The sequence below is a fragment of the Talpa occidentalis genome, unplaced genomic scaffold (genome assembly GCF_014898055.3).
Source record: "Talpa occidentalis isolate TD23 unplaced genomic scaffold, MPIMG_talOcc4v2.1 talOcc4.9, whole genome shotgun sequence".
NCBI lineage: Eukaryota > Metazoa > Chordata > Mammalia > Eulipotyphla > Talpidae > Talpa > Talpa occidentalis.
In genome coordinates, this window is record NW_023605305.1 from 100,746,859 (window position 1) to 100,772,400 (window position 25,542).

General features: G+C 38.3%; 1 protein-coding gene across 4 annotated transcripts in view; it reads left to right on the forward strand.

Annotated features, from left to right (window-relative positions):
* The window catches only part of CDC14A (cell division cycle 14A), a 191,020-nt gene that overhangs the window by 77,487 nt on the left and 87,991 nt on the right, over positions 1-25,542 (forward strand). For all 4 annotated transcript variants that reach the window (XM_037500698.2, XM_037500699.2, XM_037500697.2 and 1 more), the window contains 3 exons: positions 8,905-8,971; positions 12,349-12,411; positions 24,108-24,195. In XM_037500698.2, coding sequence (XP_037356595.1) covers positions 8,905-8,971; positions 12,349-12,411; positions 24,108-24,195 — 218 coding nt within the window. The remainder of the gene's footprint in view (positions 1-8,904; positions 8,972-12,348; positions 12,412-24,107; positions 24,196-25,542) is intronic.

The window sequence follows — 25,542 nt, forward strand, 5'->3', positions numbered from 1 at the left end:
ACTCTGCTTCCTTGCCACTGTGGTCTTGACCTTCCCCCACTCTGCCCCTTCTGTAAGCCCCAATTCTATAGTCAGTTTTCAAGGGTTAGTGTTTTTAGTTCAGCTTTTATCTGACCCTTTTTTTGGTTTCTCTATATTCATACACATGACACTGTCATCTGGTATTTGTCTTTCTACTTCTGGCTTATTTTACTTAGCATAATTCCTTGTAGCTCTAGCCATGTTGCTGCAAATGGCATGAATTTATCTTTTTGATTGCTGAGTAGTATTCCACTGTGTACATACACCACATCTTCTTGATCCATTCATCTGTCCTTTGGGTGCTTAGGTTTTTTCATAGCTTCACTATTATAAATAGTTCTGCAATAAACATGGGAGTGAAAGCTAATGAATGCATGTTTATGCTGCTATTATATTTTAGTTTGGAAAAGAGTGTCAGTGTTTTCCAAAGTTAAATTGGAGTTCTGCATACCTGGGAAGCTTTACAACATTGATACTTGGAGTCCATTCCCAGAAATTCTGATATCATCGGTCTGGGTTAAAGTCTGGGTACTGGGATTTTTTGAAACTACCTGTGTGATTCCAATAGGTCACCAGGTATGTGAACTACTGCTTTAAAGAGCTTTGGCAAAAAATAATTTTTTAAAGAAATCAAGTTTAGAATTCGCCATCTTGGTGACTTACATAGCACATTTTCATTTTAAAGATTCTCAATGGTTTTGAGGAATAAAATAGCCTTTTAAATTTATTTAACTCAGAATTTTCTGAAGCGCTTCACCTTGAGTCACTTCCCACTCCGCCCCAACTTCTGTTATCCTCCGGCAGAACCAGTGTCCTGAAATGTTCCTGGACACATTTCCTGATCCACACCTGTGTGGAACAAAATAGACCTCTTGGGATCAGATCAGAATAATTTGCTGCCACTTATGGAATTGTTTTTGTGCTGTTTCCTGAGAATCTTGGAAATTAATGGCTTACCAAATAGTGGTACTTTATCTGATATGAACAGGAATGTGCAAGTTGTCTCTTACAGAGATGTGAGGCCAGAAAACCTTCCTTCACAGAGGAACCACAGACCTCCTGCTGGCAATCCTTTAATGACATTTGCCATTTAAATGAATCCCTCCTGTTTGTGTAAAGGGAGTGGTTTGTTGTGTTTTGGGGATGACCCCTAGTGATATCCCTGTTGTGGAGCTATATCATAATGTGGCTGAGCCTTAATGAGAAACCTCTCAAGCAATTACTCCAGATCATCTGGGCATGCCAGAACCTGTCTGTCTCTTAACAAAAGCTCAAAGAGGTCCACCCCTCAGAAGTTGGCATTTGGCTGCCTCCTTTCTTCTTAAGCAAACATGTGCTGATAGGGGTTGGATGTAATTATAAAATACACCTCTTTACATGAAATGTTTAATAAGATATTTGTTAGCTTAAACATGTGATGATTTTCATCAGTTTATTTAACAGTTAACTTTGCACTTGAGAGGGAAAGTTCTTTTGTTCACAGTGTTTTTTACTTAGGTATCAAAAACGTAGAAACGATTTTTTAATGCTCTTTCCTTCTCAATGTTTCTCAACTTTTATGATGGCTGCCTCACTGCTTCTCATTGTTGATGTCTGGAGTCAGTCCCCGTGGATCTTTAATACACTTGTTTTTGATGCTTGGTCTTGAATAAAAGAATCTGCATTCATTTTGAATAGTGAGGATGTTGCCAGTTTCTTGAGTGTTGAAAACAGATGGCTCATCCTGTCCAAACCGGGGCATATTGAGTAACTTGGACCACTATGAAAAGCAAATTCTCTGTCAGATTTTTCTTGTTGAAGTGGTAAATAAGCACCTCTTTCTGGAGACAAAAATCTGAGGGCAGAAACAACCATCAGAGTCTCTGTGACCATTAAATACATACATGGAGGTGAGTTATGTCTACTCCTATTTATTGGAACACAGCAGTGCTTCAATACTTTGCCTTGTGAAAAAAAGGATTCAGTCTACTTTTTTGGTTATTCCTTTTTAAAAATGGCTCCAATCACTGTTCCCAAACTTTCTGTGGAAGGATCATTGCCAAATATTTTATACTATTTCTAGTACATTTCCAGTAGCCAACCTTAGTTGATATTGTTTGGAATATCAACCTTAGTTGATATTGTTTATAATCATTGAGGTTAATGAACATACTAATAGTTATTTTGTTTAATGCCTATTGTAGGAAGCTCTCATTTTCAACATCTGAGTTAAAGACAATTACTGTTATTTTTATCTTCAAAACAAATTAGTATGGTTCAATGGTAGCACTCAGTTGATAAAAGCCTCAGAGCACAGCTGTTGGTCTGTTTTTCTGGTGCCTGTTATTTCTAGTTCTAGATGGATCCTATTCTGTTGACTTCGTTACCTTTTAAGCTGAGACTTAGAAGTGAATTTTCACATATCTGGTCTTCAGATGAGCAGAGTGATTAGTGGATGGCTTATGTTAATGTGCAAAGCAGGAGATTCTGTGCTCTGTTTTATGTTAAAGGACTGTTCAGCTTTGGGCTATGGCCCATCAAGCCATTTGATTTTGCCCTTTTGTGAATGGGAAATAGTTTTGTTCTCCTCCCTGATTGTCATTAAATACATTTCTATCTTGTAGAATTAGATGATATAAACAACCAGTTTTTTCTTTTCCCAGAAGCTGATATATGTATGTCATGGTGCAGACACTGGAAGCCAGGTGTACATTGTATAAATGTATATTAATTATTTTGGAGGCATTGTTAATTTCCCAAATATCCATACAATAGCATCTAGGACTAAATTGTCTAGTATGGTTGTTACTGCAGCTACATGTGCTATTGAGCACTTTAAATTTGTTTAATCTAAACTGAGATAGCCAAAGTTTAAATACACATTGGCTTTTAAGGACTTAGTATGAAGAAAGTAAAATATAATTATGTTGGTTATATGCTGAAATGATAATATTTCAGATATATTGGATTAGGCAATATATATTATTAATTTAATATTATTTTTTTCTTTTTACTGTGTCTTTTTTATTTTTATTTTATTTATTTATTTATTTATTTATTTTTTATTTTTTTTTTTAAATTTTAATAGAGGCATGTTTTATTTATTTGTTTGTTTGTTTTGTTCATACATGCACTGGGTACAGTCAGAAGCGCGGGAGGGTGAGAGAATTCACCAGGGCCAGAGCGGGGAGCAGAGCAGGCAGAAGGACCGAAGTACACTGCTGAGGGGAGCAGCGGGCGGCAGGAGAGGTCTGCGCGCCATGTGGGACCCTCCTCTGGTGGCTGGGGAGCAGCCGGGGATCGAACTGGTGCTGAAGAGGCCGCGGGCAGCTTCGCAACCCAGCGCTCAACCGCTGCGCCACCAGGGAGGCCCCTTTTTACTGTGTCTTAATATGACTATGAATATTCAAATTACATATTTCTCTCTTGTGTCCAGCCTTATATTTTTGTTGGATAGCAGTGATCAGATTATTTTGGTTATTGTACATGGTTTGAGATTAAGATTGTTTCATGTAAATTTTTGCTTTAAAGGGTCAAGAGTTCCCAGCCAGAACAGCTGTTAAGTCATAAGTTGAATGATCTCTTGGTAATGATCATATATGCATTCATTCAACATTTACACCATAGTAATGGGCCCTTTTAAGCCATGACTTACATTACAGACATAAAGGTCCTTAAGAAGATTCTGTCCTCAGAAACATCAATTCCAAAGAACACCTGCACCCCTATGTTTATAGCAGCACTGTTTACAATAGCTAAGCTTTGGAAACAACCCAAATGCCCAAAAATAGATGACTGGATCAAGAAGATGTGGTACATATATACCATGGAATATTACTCAGCATTCAAAAAAGATAAACACATGCAATTTGCAGCAACATGGATGGCGCTGGAAGGGATCATGCTCAGCGAAATAAGCCAAAAAGAAAAAGAAAAATACCGGATGGTCTCACTCATAGCAGGAATCTAGAAAACTTAAATAAGGGACCAGGAAAATGAATAACTATAAGAAAGTGAAAATCAAAATCAACAAAAAACTATGAACCAGAGACACTTTTAGGGGGGCAGGGGCGGGAGGGGAGGGATTGTGGTCAGAATGGGGGCGCTGCAATTGTATGGGGAATATAACAATAAAATTTATTATCTAATAAAAAAAAAAGTATAAAAAAAAAAAAAAAAGCAAATGGGAGAAATATGTTGAGATGTAATATTGGTATTCCAGTTTCTTCACCTTTTATCCAAAGATATTTAGAACTTTAATTAAGAATACTTTCATTTAAAACAAATAATAATAAAGTCAAGAAATAAAACAAAACAAAACAAAAAAAAAAAGATTCTGTCCTTAAGAAGCTCATGATTTTGTGGTGGTTGTGTAGCTGGGACTCAGTTCAGTAATGGGAAGGGTGCTTGCATGACCTTTGTGATCCTTTCCAACTCATTGCTCTGCAGATATTCACACACCTCTTAACTGCTTGCTATCCAGAGAATTTAATAGGAATCATGGAATGAAAACATACATAAGTAAAGTCATTAGTCATTCCCAGTATTTCTTTCTTTTTTTTAAAGATTTATTTATTTATACAAGAACCGGGGTACAGGCCAGATGTGTGGGAGGGTGAGGGGATTCACCAGAGACAGAGTGAGGAACAGAACAGGCAGACTGACGAAATACACTGCTGAGGGAAGTAGCAGGTGAGACAGGAGAGGTCTGCCGTGCCATGTGGGTATCTTGCCGGCCGGCCGGGATCGAACCAGCACTGCAGAGGCCGCGGAGAGCTTCACAGCACTGCGCTCAACCGCCTGCACCACCAGGGAGACCCCATCCCCAGTATTTTTAGTCCACTTACTGTCAGCTCTTTTTCATTCTTTAGTGTAGTCTCTGCATTGTCCACACTATGCCTCTGTTCTTCAGTTCATAAAACTTCATTACCAGAAATGCTCTCTTATTGTGTCATGTAAATATGTTATTTTATCTCTGGTTCCATTGCCTCTTAATTTACATTTACAAGGTTGCTTCACTCCGAATGATTTCTTAGATTTTTAGATTATAAGCAATGGTGTGTTGGTAAAGTAACTCTGTTTGTGGAAGTATTTGCTGATTTCCTTGGTGTAAATATTTCCACTGTTGCTAACTTGGGCTCTCAAAATTCCTGAATATTTAACAATTGGTCCTTAAGATCCTGTAGGAGACAGCTCAAGTGTATCAAACCCCGTTTCTTTGTAATTAATGATGGATTGTGATTCTGTTTTTTTATTTAATTTTTTTCTTCTACCATTTCACTGCAAATAAATGCTAAAGCATAAACATAAGAGAAAATCCTAATTACACCATCTATTCAAATTTCCATTCATTTAGTTTTTTATTGAAGTATTTTGATTGCAAATGACTGCAAACCTCTCCAAGGTCATAGTCCTGTGGATTTCTATAATTACTTCATAATATCCTTATGGTTCATTTGACTGTTATGCTAGAATTCACATGACAGAATTGGGTTAGAAAGATAGGATGGAGGGAGTTTAGATGTCAAGCAAGATGTTGAGCTAAACTTGCATTTGGTTGTCTCTAGACAGCTGCTGACTATTGTGTTAGTCTTCTGTAATGTGGATTAGAGACATGTGATTTATTCTTTAGCAGAGATGAATGATTAGGAACCCTGGCTGTTTGGGGTATTATCTTATCTCCTGAATGAAGAGCAGTCTGCGTTTACCTGTTTAAGAGAGTAATTTAGTAATACATGGTAAAAATATCTTGACAGATAAGGCAAGATCTGTAGTTTTCTTAGGCAGCAAGAGGTATGCAGCGTTTTTCCTTCAGTTGAAATCTGTGGGATTTCAATGGTTCCTTATGAGAGAGGTAAAAAAATACAACATATTCTTCTACTCAACTCAGTAAATATTTTGCTCAATAAATATGAATGGACTGTATAGATAAATGAGTGAAAAAACAACCCAGGAGTTAAATAAACATTTGAGCATTGTGTTCAGTACATTTGCATGAACTACAGCAATAAAATCTGTGGGAGTTTAATAGTTGTTAGCAAAAATAAATAAAAATAAATAAAAAATAAAAGTTTTCAGCACATTGCTATAGTGATTTAAAGCCTTAAAGCTCTTTAGAGCTTCTCTCAAGTGTCTGGGTTAAAATAAAACTATTTAATACCACTTGATAAAGGAAGAGTAAACTACTTTGAGTATCACTGCCTTTAGATCTATTCAAGTAATACTCTCTGGTAAAGAGAACACAAGGGAATGGTCTTGAATAGAAGGGATTTTGGGTTAATACAAAGAAAGTTTCTCTTACTAGTGAGGTTTGAGGTATTAGGCTATTGCGTTAACAGAGCGACCATAGAATACTATAGTTGTTTTTCTTGAGATAAACTCCTAAACTTCTTTGCTTAATTTTAATATTTATTTATGATATTTATTGAATATTTCTTTTGTGCCAGGTACTGTGTTAGCAGTGAAGAAAACTGGTGAGAAAGGCTGAGTGGATGTAGGGAGACTGTTACAGGAGTCAGAGGTGTCAGGGAGCACGAGGGAAGTAAATGCACTGAGGAGACATTTATGAGGACAAGGACAATGGGGCATATTGATGCAAGAATGGGAGAGCTGGAGGGACTGTTGTGGACAGAGCTGTTTCTGTTGGGGCTGTTGTGGAAACTGTCTTTTATGAGAGGGAGTGCTGGCATCCCAGATAATTGTCCTTTTGGCATGGAGGCAGACTCAGGAGAATTTTTACACAATTATAGTTTGAGATACCTTTAAGACTCCTGCACGGAAATATCACGCAGATGGCTATCTATACTGTTTTGGAGTTTTAAGGAGTTTGTGCTAAAGAAATAAATTTGAGGGTCCTTGTAGATACATGCTAATTTTTGTGGACTAGATTTTGTAGGGCAGTGGGTCTCAATATGTGGTCCCTCCTGTCAGCACCATCTGGGAACCTGTTAGAAATGCATATCCCCAGGCTGTGCCCCAGACTTACTGAATCACTCAGTGTTTGAAGGAACCGTCCAGGGGAAGCTGATGCATTAAAGGTTTGGGAGTCACTGGCCTAGGGAGAGAGTGTGGGGGGTAAAGAATGTGAGTCTGGAGCTGAACTTTGAGTAGCTTAACTTTAAAAGGTTGGGAGGTGAAAGGTGGTTTTGTAAAGGAGGTTGGGAGGAGTGGTGTTTAGAGAGGTCGAAGGAAAATCAGGAACAGAGTGAAGAGAGTGTTCTCCCTCACCTTGTTAGATTCCTTGTTAGATGTTTAAAAATACTATCCTTGAAAAAGAGTTCACAAGCTTCATCGTTTTCCTGAAAGGTGATGGTGGGAGGTTACACGGCACACAAAATATTCGGAACCCTTTTTTCAAAGAGCCGAGTGTCTCCGACAGCATGTGTGGTTATTTATAAAAATTAATATTTTGTCTTAAATCCTCAGCTACACCTTTTTCTAGTTTAGTGCCTTGAAATTTTCTCCTTTTTAAAACTGTGTTGTCTTATAGAATTTGCTTCTTAATATGTGCATTATGTCTTTCTAAGATGCAAAGGGGGCTGTTTTGTTTTTCACTGACCAGTGAGTTCAGATGACATTAAAAAAAGAACTCTTGAAATCATAATTAAATATCTAGACTAACATGTCCTATTTATATAGGTTAACTTTTGAATTTTCAGGACTTAAGAAACTTTTCTAGTAAGCTGCTTTAATGACTTACTGTTTTTATACTTGGTTATCAAGATGCTTAAACTCAGTGATGTTGAAACTGCATTTGAATTCATGATTTAAAACCACAGGTTTAAGTTACGTTGGATAGTTGTGATATAAAAGCTGGTTTTATGTTAATTATGTGTTAAAACCCTTAAAGTTCCTTTTCTCCTGGTGGAAATCTTCTGGCATCCTCCTGCCCTTGTGCTGACTCTGTGGTGCCCTTGACTTTGTCATTGGCAATTGCCTGGCTGCTCTGCTCCTTTGGGTCAGTGGGGGTGGAGGGGTGGGGGCTGGGCAGAGAGACAGAGAGCCTGGAGGTCAAGTTTCTTGCCTTGAACACCTTGGAACACTGCTAGTGTTAAAGCACCAGTGCCAGTTCTTGCTTAACCGACCTGAACTTGATACTTCAGTTTTATGTTGCCTCAACCAGGTCTGCTAAGTTGCTCTAAAAACTTAAATAAAGTATGAAGCACTCAATTCTTGATGCAGTATATTGCAGGGAAACTCCTTTTGCTAGAACATTTCATGATGCTTGAGAAGCTCTCATGGATCTTGATAAGAGATTGACATGGGATTGCATTGTACTTTTTTTATTTTGAGGGGGGTTAAGGGGGTGGCATTTAATCCATGAATGTCACTGCTAGTTCCATTGACCTGACACACAATCCCTCTTGCCTTTTATACTTTTATCTTTCATGTTCCTGACAGGTTGATGTCAGAATACTTAACCATGATGAACGATTTACTTAACGAAACAGTCCTTTTTACTGTTATTAATAATAATGAGTCATAATATTTATTAAGTACTCCTTATGTGGTAGCCACTATATGAAGAACTTTACATTTTTTCAAAAATGTAATCTGAGGGCAGTTGTACGAATGGTAGCTACTGTCAGTAACTTCATTTCACAGATGAAGAAGCCAAAACTTATTTTAAATAACTTGTTGAAGATCTCGGTATGTGACAGAGTTGGAATGTGAACAAAGGTAGTCTGACTCCAAAATTTGAGCTCTTAAGTCTTTTCATATTAATTCTGCCTATTGGGTTAAAACAATTTCAGAAGTACTTCAACTAAGATGCAGGAGTAGTTAAGTAGTAAAATCTGATATAGCAATTGACCATATTGCCAGCCATGAAGCCAATGGACTCTGATATTTTATTATTTGAATATTTTAAATACAAGTTTCTAATTTTTTTTTGTATGTTTATAGGGATGCTTCCTTTGGAAATTGCACTTATAATCTCACCATCCTTGACTGTTTGCAGGGAATCAGAAAGGTAATAACAAATCCCTTTGCTGTCGTTGATGCAGAAATAAAAATATGAAAAAGTAATAATGTCAACATTTTTGTTTGTTGCTGGAGAGAGGAGAGGGGAGCCACTGAGCAGAGGGCTTGCTCCTTCTTGAATAATTATTAATCTGTAAAATAGAGACTGTAGGGCAAACTGGAGTAGGTTTGGGGAGTAACTCTGCAGAAGCAGAACGCATAAAAGTGAGGAGATAATCTCATTCAAGTTATCTGTTTTCTGGGGAAGCTTTGTCCCTTCTGTCTTCTGCTGTGCCTATAACTTTGCTTTTTTCACCATTTAGTTTCACTATTTTTACCTATTTATGTATGCATACAAGATCTGGGGTGTAGGCCAGAGGTGTATGTGGGGGGGGGGCGGTGAGAGGATTCACCAGAGACTGAGTGGGGAGCAGAACAGGCAGATCTACGGAAATGCACTTCTGAGGGGAGTAGGGGTGAGACAGGAGAGGTCTGCTGTGCCATGTGGGTTTCTCCCTGGCCTGGGATTGAACTCATGCTGCAGTGGCTGGTGATAGTTTGACAGTGCTGAGACTTTAACACCTTCACCACCAGGAAGGCCCTTAGCTTCTCTCTTATAAGCTAGATCTTGGTGTAGGAGACACAGGAAGTTATCTACGCCTCTGCCCTTCTCTGTAAGTGTCAAGGAGAACATTTCCATATTGTTTTTCTAGTTGGATATTATTACACGCCCATAAAATAATAAGTAGGCCAGACATTAACATGTCTTTTTTACAGAGGAGGAAATAACCCAGAGAGGTTAAGTTACTCTGAAGGCCATAGAGTATTAATTACTAGGAGGGCTAATTCTAACTTTCATCTCCTAATTCAACCAGAATTCTCTCTAATACCATATCAGGGTATGTCATAAATCAGTCTGTCAGAGATGCAAATTCTCAGTCGCTGTCCCAGACCAACTGTCTTTCTGTGTTTAAAAAATCCTATAGGTGACTGGATGCACTTTAAGGTTTATAGTTATTTAGTTATATACATACATATATATATATAAACATACGCATGCATATACATATACACACATAAAATGGAGAAATCAGAGATTTTATAAAACTTTTGAAAATTGTTTTAGAAACATTCATAATCTGAGAGGACATGCAAGCCCTTCTGTGCAATCTCTGTCTTTTTTAAAAAAAAGATTTATTTATTTATGCATAGAAGAGTTGGGGTGCAGCCCAGAGATGTGTGTGTGGGCGGCAGGGGCTGGGGGTGAGAGGATTCACCAGAGACAGACTAGGGAGCAGAACAGAAATACACTGCTGAGGGGAACAGCAGGCAAGACAGGAGCGGTCTGCTGCACCATGTGGGTAACTCCCTGGCTGGGATTCAGGCCTCAAGGTGATAGCACTGAGCCTTAACCCCTATGCCACAAGGGACACCCTCTCCTGTGAATTCTAATGGGGTCTGAACCACGTCATTTCATCTTGAACATATAACCATGAGTTATCAGCCAGGAGTGAATGTATTACATACTCCCTATCATGGGTTATAAATATAGTATCAGTAGCAATTCCAGCTCATTTCTTTATTCTGATGTAATATAGATCAAGTTTTGTTATGTGTTGAGAGAATTGACATGAGAAGCGTGCTTACCTGCTTTATTTATGTCTCTGACTTTGATATTTCACTTTAAAATGCACTTAAACTCTATAAAACTTTGAAATAGTTTCCAAATATTTTTATTTTTCACTTAAAAACTGCCAAGATTCTCTAGCTCATCCCCTGCAAATAATATCGCCAATACACTCTTCTTAAGTTAAGGATCTTTATGCAGATACTAATCAACATATAATTCATAATTACAGCACTTAAAAATATGCCTAAGAGGAAAAGATAATTTATCGCCAGTGTTTCTATTTTGCTTATCCTGATATCTGGTACATGCTCTTCCTTTCATAATGCTTATGAAATTCAGAAAGAGTTCACATGTCCTTGCCTCGTGTGGACATTGGTAACTTGATTTACAAATTTGTGACATCCTTCCTGTTGTAAAGGAAAGGTATAATTTTTATTCAGGAATAAGCTCTTCTGAAAACTTTTTTTGTCAAATGTTGGGGTTTATTTTAACCCAAATGTGGATGAAATTTTAGAGATTTGAACAGATGTTCAACATGTCTTTAAGCAATTGACACACATTGCCTGTCAGTACACTCTCATGTAAGCTCCATGTTCTAGGCTGTTCTTATGGCAGTGAGTACCATACCTTCCAGGGACATAGGGTGCAACCACATGTTTGCCTTTTTTAGGAAGCATATCTTTTTTTTTTTAAGATTTTTATTTATTTATGCATAGAAGAACTGTTTTTTTTTTTTTTAATTTATGCATAAAAGAACTGGGACAGAAGTGCAGGGAGTGAGAAGATTCACCAGAGACAGAGTGGGGAGCAGAACAGGTGGATCTATTGAAATACACTGCTGAGGGGAGCCAGGGGGCAAGACAGGAGAGGTCTGCTGTGCCATGTGGAGTAGCTCCCTGGCCAGAGATAGAACTCATGATGCATTGGCTGCTGATAGCTCGATAGTGCTGAGACTTAAGGAAAGGCTATATCCTGCTACAAATATGGTATGGCATATGACTTGATATGGTAGTAAGCATGTTTTTTTTTTTTAGTTTTTGTTAATTGGATATGTAAATTTTAAAGATTTTATGAAATAAAATAAAAAAGTTTAAAAAAACCCAAAATATTATATCTGAGCAAACCAGATTGTTTTTGAAAGTTCTAAGTCACAAGTTATAAAAAAGAGCATAGTTTTTTTTATGTTGAAAATGTCAGGTTTCCTTCTAAATTCTAAGAACAGTATACTTTTACTCTTTTAGAAACTTGCCATAAAACAAATTCTTTCAAAGAGTTGTAGGACTAAATATGAGCCCATTAAGTAAAATGTACTTTTCACTAAATCTTTTATTAATGATAAAGGGAAAAACCTCCTAAGAAAACTTGATATTATTTTGCTCTCTGAGAAGTTAACTGCAACGATATATTTTGGCATGGTTCAGCATGGATTAATTGCATAGTTCCCAAAAGACTTTAACTATGTTTGCTAATATGTTCTATTTTGTGTACATAATTAATTTTATATATCAAACTAATGTAAATTAGGACTCAAGTGGCATATTTTGTGGGACACATTTGCCTGCTTTTCTAAGTGTTTACTCCTATTTGTACCAGTCTCAAAGCAAAATTAATAGTGTTAGAAAATGATTTCTAAATGTGTATTAAAATTCAGAGGTTTCAGCCTATTACCTCACCAATAATGTTTATGAACAAGAATATGGGAATAGCTAGAAGATTCGATTTAGTGTGGAAAAAACTAATTCAAATTCTGCTTTTAGGGATTACAACATGGATTTTTTGACTTTGAGACATTTGATGTGGATGAATATGAACATTATGAGGTTTGTACATTTTTATTTTTTGCAAGATATAGTTTCATGTTCGTTAAATTGTCTCCTCCATCCTCTCACCCCCAAAATTCAGGTATTGCAAATGAGTAGTTGCTAAATAAAAGAGCATTCTGGAGTTTTCTATAGTTGTCAGTTTTGTCCTTTCAGCTTTGCCTTCTAATCAGGCATCACCAAAATTTTAGTTTGGAAGTTGCCATATCTCTATATATGCCCTTATCAAAACTTTATTGATAATTGCTTTGCACCATTAGTTTATAAAGAAAAATCATTTTAAAGCATAGTTTGGTAGCAAAATTTTAGTAGTAAAATGGTAAGTTACTTTTATTTTAAAATCCAGGTTTTATTTAGAAAAAACTGAAGCCGTGACTTTAATATTTTTAACCGTATAAATTTTATCTTAAAATATGACTGGATTAACTTAGTTCTAAGATTTGCTTAAGTTTATTCCCATCGTCCCTTTATAAAGCTTTCAGGGAATTCCTTGCCTGCTCAGCATGGCAGAGTTTAGGGAAGGATATCCAAAAGAATTTCTACTATGTATCGGAGACACTGAAGAGGAGACCTTGCTGAGGAGGAAAGGAAGAATCTAGTAACTTTTCCTGAAAGAAGAGAAACCTGTAGACTCTGAGTATACCGTGAAAGTAAGCTCATTTGTTAGGGTTTTCCAAGGGAGTTAAAAATGTATCGCTATTCTTAGCAAAACAAAGATGGCCCTCACATTTTGGATGTTGACATCCTACTGACATGATGTCTGAAGAGAAACTAATCATCTTTCACTTAAACTTGTTCTGCTTTGTCCATCCGTGTCAGTGGCATCACCGTCCAACTGTTCATTCACCCAGGCTCGAGACAAGAAACACATCTCTTTTTTCCCCTCCTTATTCTAATGAGAACTTGAATTCCCATTTTGGGCCCCAAGGTGTGTTTCACCTTTCTTCCTGCCCTCTGGTTCAGACCTAGTGTCCTCTCCGTGGATAATTATAATCCTTTTCTTACAAGTGCTGGCCCTTGTCTTAGTCTGTTTTTCATACACTGGTCTGAGTGACCTTAAAACACAGCTCTCACCTCATCTTGTATTGCTCCAACATGACCATCACTCCCATTGTCCTGGAAGGTTGTAGGCCTCTTCCCGGTGCGCTGAGCTGTGGATGATCTCAGCCCCCGCCTATCGCTTCCTTACGTCCTGTCTCTTCACCGTGAGTTCTCTGAGCTCCACAAGCTGCTGCTTTACTTTTTTTTTTTTTTAAAGATGTACTTATTTATGCATACAAGAACTGGGGTGTAAGCCAGAGGTGCAGGGGGTGAGAGGATTCACCAGGGACAGAGTGAGGAGCAGAAACAGGCAGATCTACTGAAATACACTGCTGAGGGGAGCAGCGGGTGAGTCAGGAGATGTCTGCTGTGCCTTGTGGGTTGCTCCCTTGGCTGGGGATCGAACTCATGCTGCAGTGGCTGGTGATAGCTTGCTAGCACTGTCTATAACCCCTGCGGCACCAGGAAGGCCCCCTTCTTTACTATTCTTGAGTGACTCCTATTGGCTGAACTTTCCTTCTCCCAGATGCTCATCTCCTTGTACCATTTCCTGTCCTGCACGTCATGTGTGTCAGATCCTAAACAAAGCACCTCTCACTCTATATTTGCTCCCCCCAATTTGTGTTTCCATTTTTCTTTCATCATGGCTATTTGCACACAAACTTCATTTCCTTATTAGATTGCAAATTCCCCATATAGGGGGACATGGCTGAATCCAAAAATAGATGCTATGTTTATGGCTAGAAGGATTCAACAACATAAGACTGCCATTTTCCTCAAATGAATAAATTTAATGCAATTTATTAAAAATCTCCAAATCTATTCATTTTTTAAAAACCATAAATATGTTATTGTGGCATTTTTAGTAGCAGCAAAGGAAAAAAAGCCAACCTCCCCCCCAAAATTTATAAGGGGAAGGTTGACCAGCTTCTAGAATAACCTCTAGATTAACCCATAAAATATTACATAGTCACTTAGAAAGTGAACTTGAGTACCTTGTCTGAGAAATGCACTCTATTGAGAAGAAAAGCTACAGAAGAGTGTGTATAAGTTAATCCCCACTTTTTATTTTATTTTATTTTTAAAGATTTATTTATTTATTTATATAAGCACTGGGCACAGTTAGAAGTGCGGGAGGGTGAGAGAATTCACCAGAGCCAGAGGGGAGAGCAGAGCAGGCAGAATGACGAAGTACACAGCTGAGGGGAGCAGCGGGCGACAGGAGAGGTCTGCGCGCCATGTGGGACCCTCGCCTGGCTGCCCGGGATCAAACCGGCGCTGCAGAGGCTGCAGGCAGCTTTGCAACCCAGTGCTCAACCGCTGCACCACCGGGGAGGCCTACTCCCCACTTTTTATAAGACAAACAATAGCGAAAGCCCCATCTATCCAATATATGGATATGTATATCTGAGTTAGACAAGCAAAATCGTTTCCTGGGATGCTAATGAAGCTTAAACTTTATTGTTAACAGTAAATTATAAGAATCATCTAAGAAGTCTTGGATGACTGGCAAGTGTTCAGGGTGAAGCCTTTCAAAGATACTTCTTGTAGACTACATTTAACATATAATGTGGCTCAGGAAAAAGCTAAATTAATGACACTGCATCTTGATGGGAGATTAAAGGGAAGTCTTCTGATAAGAATGTTGCTTGTAAATGCTGTTAATGACAAGGTCAGCAGACATGGGAAATGCTTGTGTTATAAAGTCTACAGATAAACTTCTGCTCATTTTGCAAAAAGCTATGTATATCTTCCCCTGCAATTCCTGGGTCTCAAGTACTGCTGCCCAAACATGCTAGTGTTCTTATTTATAAAAAATATAAAGAATCAGAGACATACTGCAGGGGGAAGAGGAGGGAGCGGGATCAAAGGGAGGGAGGGAGGAGCACAGGGGACTGAGGTGATGGTGACAGGTGTATTGGTGAAGGAAACTTTATGAGGACTACACCTGAGGGGGTGGGGGGAAGAAATATTGTTTAAAAATTAACAATGATGTAAAAAATAAAATATTAAAAAAAGAAAATACAAAAAAATAAAGAAATGATTAAATTAATTTTAATAATATTGTTTAATGCAGTATACCCAAAAGGTCATTTCAACACATACTATAAATATTAGTAGCTAGGTATTTTGCATTTTAATTTTTGAACTAAACCTTTAAAATCAATGTGACATTTACAGTACAGCACATCTTAGTTTGGACTAGCCTGTGTAGTGAGATGCAGATTCTACAGGAAAAGACTTTACAGTGAACTTAGTGTGACAAGGATAAGCAGGATAGAGTGTATCTCCTTGTTCAGATGATCTACTTGCTCATGTAAGAGTTCATTTCAGGGTCCTGTCACATTTCGAAGGCTTGGAATAAGATAGCTCAGGTTCTTGCTTTATTTTTATGTGAATTACAAATGACCTGTTGTATTAATTACTAATCAACAAAAGCATCTTCCAAGGTGGTGTGGTGTCAGGTCATAGTGTCAAAGAGCTACTCTGCTATGGCATGGAGGTCTGCAAGACATTGGTCCACTAGTATAGGTTTCTTAAGATTTTTTTTTTTTTAAAGAACTTGAGAATTAGGACAACTGCCACTTGGAAAAACAAAAATAGTTCCTCCCTGGTGGCTTAGGGGTTAAATCTTAGTGCTGTTACTGCTATGGCCTGAGTTCAATCCCTGGCCAGCAAGCTAACCCACAGGGCACTGCAGACCTCTCCTCTCTCTCCTGCTGCTCCCCTCAGCAGTGTGTTTCAGTAAATCTGCCTGTTCTGCTCCCCACTCTGTCTCTCGTGAATCCTCTCACCCCCTGCACCTCTGGCCTACACCCCAGTTCTTCTATGCAAAAGTAAAAAAAAAAATAAAAGGAAGAATAAAAATAGGCCTTGAGTATTGAGTCAAATTACATCCCTATAGGTGTGACCTACCTTCTCCAGTAATAAAGTGTAGTAGTTAATGCTAAAATAGGGTAATATTTTGCTCATAAGATCCTGAAGTAGCACCCATTTGCCCATTTATAGAATCTGCCTTCTATCAACCCCTACCTCTTTTAGGGGAGACTATCCTTATACCTAAAGACCAATGATCACTGACGATGCTACTCCTTTTTTTTTTTTAAAGATTTATTTTTATTTATTTATACAAGCACTGGGTACAGTGAGAAGTGCAGGAGGGTGAGAGAATTCACCAGAGCCAGAGCAGGGAGCAGAGCAGGCAGAAGGACCAAAGTACACTGCTGAGGGGAGCAGCAGGCGGCAGCAGAGGTCTGCACGCCATGCGGGACCCTCCTCCAGTGGCCGGGGAGCAGCCAGGGGTCCAACTGGTGCTGCAGAGGCTGCGGATAGCTTCGCAACCCAGCGCTCAACCGCTGAGCCACCGGGGAGGCCCAAGTCTTAACCTGTCATTAGTCATCAAAGAGAACTTGAAGTTGTGCCTATAGTTCATTTTTATTTTGGTTATCCCCATGGGTTTTCCAGGAGTCTTGCCGTTTTCGATGATGCCTTATGTTGACCACACACAGATAAGCTCACAGAAAAACAATTACCTTGTAGTAGTAACTATGTTCCTAGCTGGTGGGGGACAGAGAGAGAAATGCAATGAGACAGCTTAAGTGGCATCCTGCCCAGAAATTGACCCTTGTAATTTCAAGGGGCTTCTTCATCAGATGGAGCTAAAGGTTCATGTAGAACCTACTTTTAAAAACTAAGATTATTTCGACTTCCTTCTTAAACTCTTGCATATCTGCCTTTTTTTTTAATCCATAACATTTTTTGAGAAAAATTGCTTTCTGTGAAGTAGTTTGTCAGTATGAGGATATTTCCCTGAATTTTGCGCTTGTTCACTTGCGTGCTGTTACACGCTGGCCAACCTGGATCACTCTTACCATTGGTTACTTGATGAAAGTTATTAGAGCTGTGTTTGGCCACTTCCTGCAGGCCTGTTGATGGACAGACTGATTCCTGCCAACTGCACAGGGCTTTTTGTTTCTCTTATCATGCCCACATGGAAAATGACAATATTTGCTTAGCACCTATGATCATAGCTGACAGCTGTTGGGGACTGTCCTGGGGACTTTGGCCACCTGGCTTCTTATCCAGGCAACTCCATTCTGTTACACTGCTTGGGAAGCTTTGTTCTATTGAAACAATGATGTACTGATAAATTTTTGTTAATGAGGGTCAAACCATATTATGTTCTTTATGGCCTCAATTTATATAACTTTTCTTTTTTTTCTTTTTTTTTTTTAAGATTTTATTTATGCACATAATAGCTGGGGTACAGGCCAGAGATGTGGGGGGTAGGGGTGACAGGATTCACCAGAGACAGAGTAGGGAATGGAACAGGCAGACTGAGTGAAATACACTGCTGAGGGGAGCAGCAGGCAAGACAGGAGAGGTCTGCTGCACCATGTGGGTTGCTCCCTGTCCGGCCAGGGATTGAACTCGTGCTACAGAGGCTTTGGATTGCTTCATAGTGCGGTGCTTAACCCCTTGTACCACCAGGGAGGCCCCTTCTTTTTTTTTTTTTTTTAAAGATTTATTTATTTATGCATACAAGAGCTGGGGTACAGGCCAGAGGTGTGGGGGGTGAGAGGATTCACCAGAGACAGAGTGGGGAACAGAACAGGCCGATCGACTGAAATACACTGCTGAGATAAGCAGCAGGTGAGGCAGTCTTGAGAGGTCTGTTGTGCCATGTGGGTTGCTCCCTGGCTGGGGATCAAACTCATGTGGCAGTGGCTGCAGAGAGCTTCATAGGTTGCAGGGAGGCCCAATTTATATAACTTTTCAATTTGTTTATTGAGCAGACATTTATCAAGTGCTTCATTTTTGCTCAATATATATCTAGGTCCCATTTTTTTTCCAGGAGCCAACCTGTAATTTCATCTTTTCATGTATGGTGTTGCTGCCTTTGATCTTATTGCCTGCTATTGTAGAATCTCTGTATATTTGGCCCTATTCTGTAGAAGTTATCATGTTTGTTCCTTCCCACAAGCCTCCATCTTCATGCTTGTTGTATTAGTTGTCTATGCTGAATTTCTCCTTCATCTGTACCAGGCTGAATGTGGAGCTCCTGAGATAGTCTAGCAACTCATAAGTGATCATTATTGCTCTCTTAATGCTCTTTTGGAAAAAGCATAACTGTCCTAGAAGGTGAATCCACATGGTCTTAGTCACATCGTGATGTAGCCCATCTGGGGACTGTTTGTGAGAAATCATTGGTTGATTCTGGGGGCCTGGAATTGGGTCTTTTTTGAATCTTGGGCCTCTTTCATCACATTACAATCAGAGTGTATGTGTTTGAAACTAAGTCTGATCATATTACTCTCCTGCTTCAAGTTCTCATGGACTCCATACCATGGAGGAAATGCAAGCTTCTCCCCTCTCCTTTTTTGGTTTTATTATATCTTAACATTTTTATTGAAATAGCCTTTACTTATGACATAACACAGGTTTGAAGTATACATCTTCATACTTGACCCTACAGTTGCCACCAAGAGTTCTTTTTTAAGTCAGTTATTTGCAGCATGGATTTTTAGATAATAATCTTGGACCAGAGCTTGCATGTACTGTCAATTTAATTTACTATGTGAAGACTGTCTTCCGGATGACTGTGTCATCCTTCATTGCAGTTAATACCTAAATTGTCAATCTTACCAGGTGATTTAGACTCCTGAGGGTGCCCTTTTGCATCCACTTGGAAAACAAGTAAGGTTTGTTAGATGGTCCCCTTTCATTGTGTTACCTCAGGTCAGCAGTGGGAGTAATCATTGTTGAAAATCTAAGGCATGATATTTCAAAGCTTTGCTTTGTTTGGACTAGAATTTGTCCAGCAAACTAGAATGTAATCTGGATGCCGCTTGGTGTGCTCTCTTGTTCATGAATTATGGAACCAGAAGGATATGGATTTCTGCCACTGTAATTGTGAATTCCTGCCAGAGGACTGGGGTCAAGCAAGCTTGCAAATGCAGGTGTGTGGGCCTGTCCTCACCACCTGGAAGATCTACAGAAGTGTGCCTCCCTCATTGACTTGACTATTCAAAGAACTATTAGAAGCATTTCCCTGGAGCTAAATTTCTTCCTGGACACTAAAATGACGAAAGTAGAGGGAGGCCAAATTCCCGCATCTACTAATACACCACACCCACTGCCGGCTCAAAGGCCATGTCTGTTCAATCAAAGTAGAACTTTGAGTTCTACTTTGTCATAACAAATTTCCCATGTCTTCCTCTCCAGCTTCTTTAATTATTGCTTGATCTCTGTCCCTTCTTTTACTTCTGCACTTCTTATGAGAGCAGTCTTTTTTTTTTTTTTTTTTTTTTTTTTAAGATTTATTTATTTATACAAGCACTGGGCACAGTCAGAAGCGCCGGAGGGTGAGAGAATTCACCAGAGCCAGAGCTGGGAGTAGAGAAGACAGATTGACTAAGTACATTGCTGAGGGGAGCAGCGGGCGGCAGGAGAGGTTTGTGTGCCATGTGGGTCCCTCGCCTGGCGGCCGGGGATCGAACTGGCACTGCAGAGGCTGTGGGCAGCTTCGCAACCCAGTGCTCAACCGCTGCACCACCTGGGAGGCCCAGAGAGCAGTCTTGACTCTTTTTACTCTACTGGTCAACTGATTCTGGTCTGTCCTTGACCTTTGCGATGCTACTGAAAACTGTTTTTGCTAACACAAGAGTTAGCAAAACCAAATACTTGTGCCTCATCTTCTTGCTCCTTGATCTACCCAGTAGTCTCTAATTCTAGAAGCTTACTTTCTTTCCTGAACATTTAAGGTCCTGGCACTTGCCTTTCTTCTTCCAGCTTCCATCTTTCTGTGTCTCCCCTTTTCCTCTTTCCCTACCTGAAAAGCTGCTGTTCTTTATGGCCTTATGGTGTCAGATTATACACACTCTCCATGAGTGAAGTTACCTGTTTCCAGGTTTCAGTAACCATCATGTAAGCATGATGGCCTTAGAACTCCATGTCTTGGAATGACTCCTGCAGACATGTACCAGCATCTTGCTCCCTGTGGTTACATCAGCAGAGGCCTTTACCACTCGAGGCTGCTGGAGCAGGCCCCTACATGTTTTCTACCCTAATTTCTCTGCACCCCAGCTGTTGTTAGCAGAGTGAAGCAATCATCCACATGGGGTACTACTCTTCCCCTCTGCCACACCATCTTTCTCAAGAACAAATCTAAATTAATTATCTAGAGTTTGATTATTATTTAAAGCCAGATGGCATGGTAACTTAATTTAAACCAAATAACTCAAATATTTACTTTGCTCTAAGCTCATAAAGCTTAAGCTTAATTGTTAAGGCATGTTTGCAAGGATATAATACAGCTATACTATCAACACTATTGTCTTAGAAGTTATATATATATATATATATATAGCCCTTTTTAATGAATTAAAAAGGCACACTAGTTCTGACCTTTGATTTTTTTAAAGATAATTTTATGCTACTGTTCAACATCTTTTATATATGTCTATTAATGCCCCATTTTCATTAATAGATATCTTAGTTTAGGTTGCTGTAACAAAACACCAGGGGTTGTATGGCCTAAACAACAAGCATTTCTTTGTTTCCTTTTTTTTAAAGATTTATTTATTTATGCATACAAGAACTGGGATGCAGTGGGGGTGGGGGATGTGCAAGGATTTGCCAGAGACAGAGTGGGGAACAGAACAGGCAGATTGACTGAAATACACTGCTGAGGGGAGCAGTGGGCGAGATAGGAGAGGTCTGCTGCGCCATGTGGGTAGCTCCCTGGCCAGCTGGGGATCAAACTCATGCTGCAGAGGCTGCAGATAGTTTCACAGTGCTATGTAACCCCTTTTGCCACCAGGGAGGCCCAACAAACATTTATTTCTAATGATTCTGGAGGCTGGGAAGCCCAAGATCAAGGTGCTGGTAAATTTGGTGTCTGGTGAAAGCTCACTTTTTGGTTTCTAACTACCATATTCTCGTTGTATCCTCTCATGGCAGAATGAGCAGGGGAGCTCTTTAGGGTCTGTTTTATAAGGGCACCAATCCCATTCATGGGGGTTCCACCTGAAGGCCCCCTCTCCAGATACTATCCCATTGGGAAGTAGGTTTCAATATATGAACGTTGCAGCAGGGAACACAGAAGTTCAGTCCATAGTAGGTAAATGGAGATGATAGTTTTGCCTACCTCACAGGGTGGCTGTAAGAATTAAGTGAGTTGCATGTACTCGAGTTCTGCCTAGCACAGTTGGGTCTATATTTGCTGCTTTTATCATTACTGTTTTTATCATCCCCGCTTGCTTTCAGACTCTGCAAGCACACAAAGGGAATCTTTATTTTATTTTATGTGTAATACTGATGTAGAGTCCTTGACACATAATAAAGGCTTAGCAAATATTTGAATGCTGAATTGTGCTTAAAAACTGTTATCTTAGAAAACAAGTGTTGATAAAGGGAATCAATCCTGTAATTGCCAACCTCAAGGTTTATCGTTTGTGTCTTATTGTTGGTTTGTTACAGTGGTAAATAAACCCAAATGTTTTTCAGTGTTTGAGCTGAAAGATGTATTTGTGACTGTTCTAACAGAGGCAAGCTTCACTGGCACAGAGGTATTTCTCAGAAGTTATAACAATTGAAGTTAAGTGCTATTTTAAATGCACTTGAAGACTAGCTATTTCAAAGAAATCTGGTAGCTCTTGTATCCTGGAGATTCCTATAGCAGCATGAATAGTGACACCTAGCTTTGTTGGTTTCAGGATCAGATTTTTATTTTGAGTTTTCTTATAGTGAAGCTCATCTGCAGTGTTCTACGTATTACTTGGTATAGGTAGCAGACTTTACCCTGGAGGAGGTTAAAGTATCCTCTTGTCTCATCCTTGCTTAGATATTTATTTTCACAATGTGATAGGGTTGGAAAGTATCAAAAGTTCTAGTCTGATCTGAATTTCTTTGATGGTTTGTGCATTTAATTAGAAAAACCAATTTGTTTCATCTTAAATATTCTATTATTGATAAGTATTGATATTTATGCATGATTTACTAAGAAAGAAGACACCAAATAAGTTTATGTTATTTAGATCAGTTTAAAGCTGTAGCTTTCTTAATCAATTTTTTTCAGTATTGGATGTAAAACCCAAATGTCTTTGTTTACTTCCTCAGTGTCATCCAAGCTACTGAATATAGACCAGTATTATCTAACTTTATCTTTTTGGGTAGGCAGATTTGCAAACATATTCTTTTGATTCTATGAGGGAGTATATCTTAATGAATCCATTGCCTTTCTCCATATGATTGATTTTAAAAGGTTACTGTTTAACCATATGAATGTCTACAATTCAAATAAGCAGACATAGAACAATATATTTATCTAGGTCAACTTGTGGTCAAGGATACAGAAATAGGGAATACAGAAACCTGTTTTCTTATACTGTTCATAAAGGATTGGATTTAGCCTTTTGATGATTAGACTATACCTTTATTTTTGAAACTAAAGAATGTTTAAAGTTAATAATTAATTGAGAGGGATAGAGGACAATTAATTTGAGACTGCTTTATTTGAACAAGAAAATGTCTAATTACCATAGAGAGTTGGATATTATTAATTATTCACACTGTTATAAATAGATAACTATGGACTTGTGCTCATGGCACCCCAGAATCTCTAAGATTTTATTTAGGGCTTATGGAGATACTAGGTTTATTACAATTAGATCAATGCTAGTCAGACGTTTATAAGATATCATGTAAAGTTTCACTTATAACTTTTTACAACTAGAAAGAAACATCTTCATTTTCAATATGAAAATTGTACAGCTATATTTTGATTTTCATTGAAATGATAGTGGGTAGCATAAGTGATTAAAGCAGAGATACTATGTGATATAACTAATTTATTGAACAAATATTTATTACTGAGCACTTACAGTAGAGAATGCAGGCACTGTTTGAGTCAGATTCCTACCTGTGAGGCCAGCTCTGCAGGGGAGGGAGGTGAGAGTCTTATATATAACACCTTGGCCTGAAAAGAACTGCATTCCCCTCCCTGCTTAGAAAGGTACCCAGCCAGGGCCATGGGAACCCCAAGTGTGGGGACTAGAATACATCTGGGGGTTCCAGCCTGGCTGGGGGTGGACAGACTATAGAAGGCTTACAGAAGATGTGATGTATGTATATCTTGATGCATTGCCCGCCTGTCTCCCAATTATCTGCAAAACATCGTGTAACTTTAGCCCCATCTGAGTCTCAGCAATGACAGCAGTTCTATAAAAACAGAGAAGAAAGGAAGTGTCTTCATCAAGATCCTGATACTTAACAATTAACGATTTATCATTGTTTGAAGTATGTTTACCTTGTTCTTGGAAAGTGCTTGTATTTCCCGTTATTTATTGCTGGGACAAGCAATTTCAATTCATTGCTGAGTGACAGAAGACAAAGTTATTTAAACCTACACTTTATATAAAGTTTTTTAAGCTTACATACAGTCTAGTACAAGTTTTTCTGAAGTGGATTGAATTCATAAATATTTTGAGAGCCAGATGCATGTTTCTACTTTAAAGCTATATTACCTTGTCTTCATGTATGTCCAGTTAGTCTAGATGTAACAGAGTGAAAAGTAGTTTTATTTATAAAGGTTTCTTAAATTGTATAAGAGTTATAAAATATTTCTCTTCTCTTTTCTTACAAAATTCTGCCAGCGAGTTGAAAATGGTGACTTCAACTGGATTGTGCCAGGAAAATTTTTAGCATTTAGTGGACCACATCCAAAAAGCAAAGTTGAAAATGGTAGGTTTTTCTTTACTTTACCATCCAAACATTTATTTCAGTTCAGCTTCTTTAATTTTATAATTTCCTCAGATAATCCTCTCTTGTGGTAATATTCTCCAAAGAAAAGTTATTTATAGTTTAAAAACTTACACAGTGGTAGTTAGTATGTTTAATATTTATTGTTTAGCAAATGGAGTTATAATCATTATTTCAAAACTAGTAAATTTTTAAGTTGCCATCAATAGGATGCTCACTTTACCTGACCTAATTATAAGGATAATGAGAGTGCTCTCATCCAGGCGTTCTTTGGGGAGCACCATATTGATTAATAATGATGATGATAATAGGTTCTTTTTTTTAAGTTTTTTAAAATTTTACGTATTTTTTTACATCATTTTTCATTTCTGTACAATGTGTGCATTTTCATCTTCATTATAGTCCCCACACAATTCCCACCCCCCTTGTTTTGATCCTACTCCTTCCTCCCCACCCTGTAGTGTGTCTCTGGTTTATAGTTGCTTGTTGATTTTGATTTTTACTTTATTATAATTAGTCCCTTATTTAGGTTTTCTAAATTCTTGTTATGAGTGAGACCATCTGGTATTTTTCTTTTTCTTTTTGGCTTATTTCACTGAGCATGATCCCTTCTAGCTGCATCCGTGTTGCTGCAAATTGCATGAGTTTATCTTTTTTGATAGCTGAGTAATATTCCATTGTATATATGTACCACATCGTCTTGATCCAGTCATCTATTTTTGGGCATTTGGGTTGTTTCCATAGCTTACCTGACAATAGGTTCTTTTATTGAATACTTATTACGTGCTAGTTACTAAGTAATCAGAGCATTTTCTCATTTTCTCAGTGAGGTATAGGTGCTATTGTCTCCATTTTACAGAGGAGGAAATGGAGGCTTTTGAGTAGAAAATTTGCCCAATGTCACCAAATTAGCAAAACTGGTTTCCCTGCTCAGAGCTATACTCCTAAGAATTGCTGTTGCACTGATATATTTAGTTCCACCATAACATTAGAAACATTTCTTAGCTGACAGTAATTAAATTACCTATTTATAATATATGTTTAGCCAGGGACATAAATATTCAGGAAAAAACAAAGAATAAAACTCAGGAAAAAACAAAGAATAAAACACAAAATAAGCATCTTGAATGAAACATGATCAGTGGTAAGAATTTTCTTGTTGATACTTTTTACTTATTTATTTTTCATTTGCTGGTATTGCCTACATAACAAGTTAAAGTTAGGCACCGAGCGTTTAAGAATAATTTATGGGAGAAGTACATATAATTGGAAAAAACGCTATCCATATTATCCAGGAACGTAATAACTTTTTTGTGGTTTGTTTCTCTC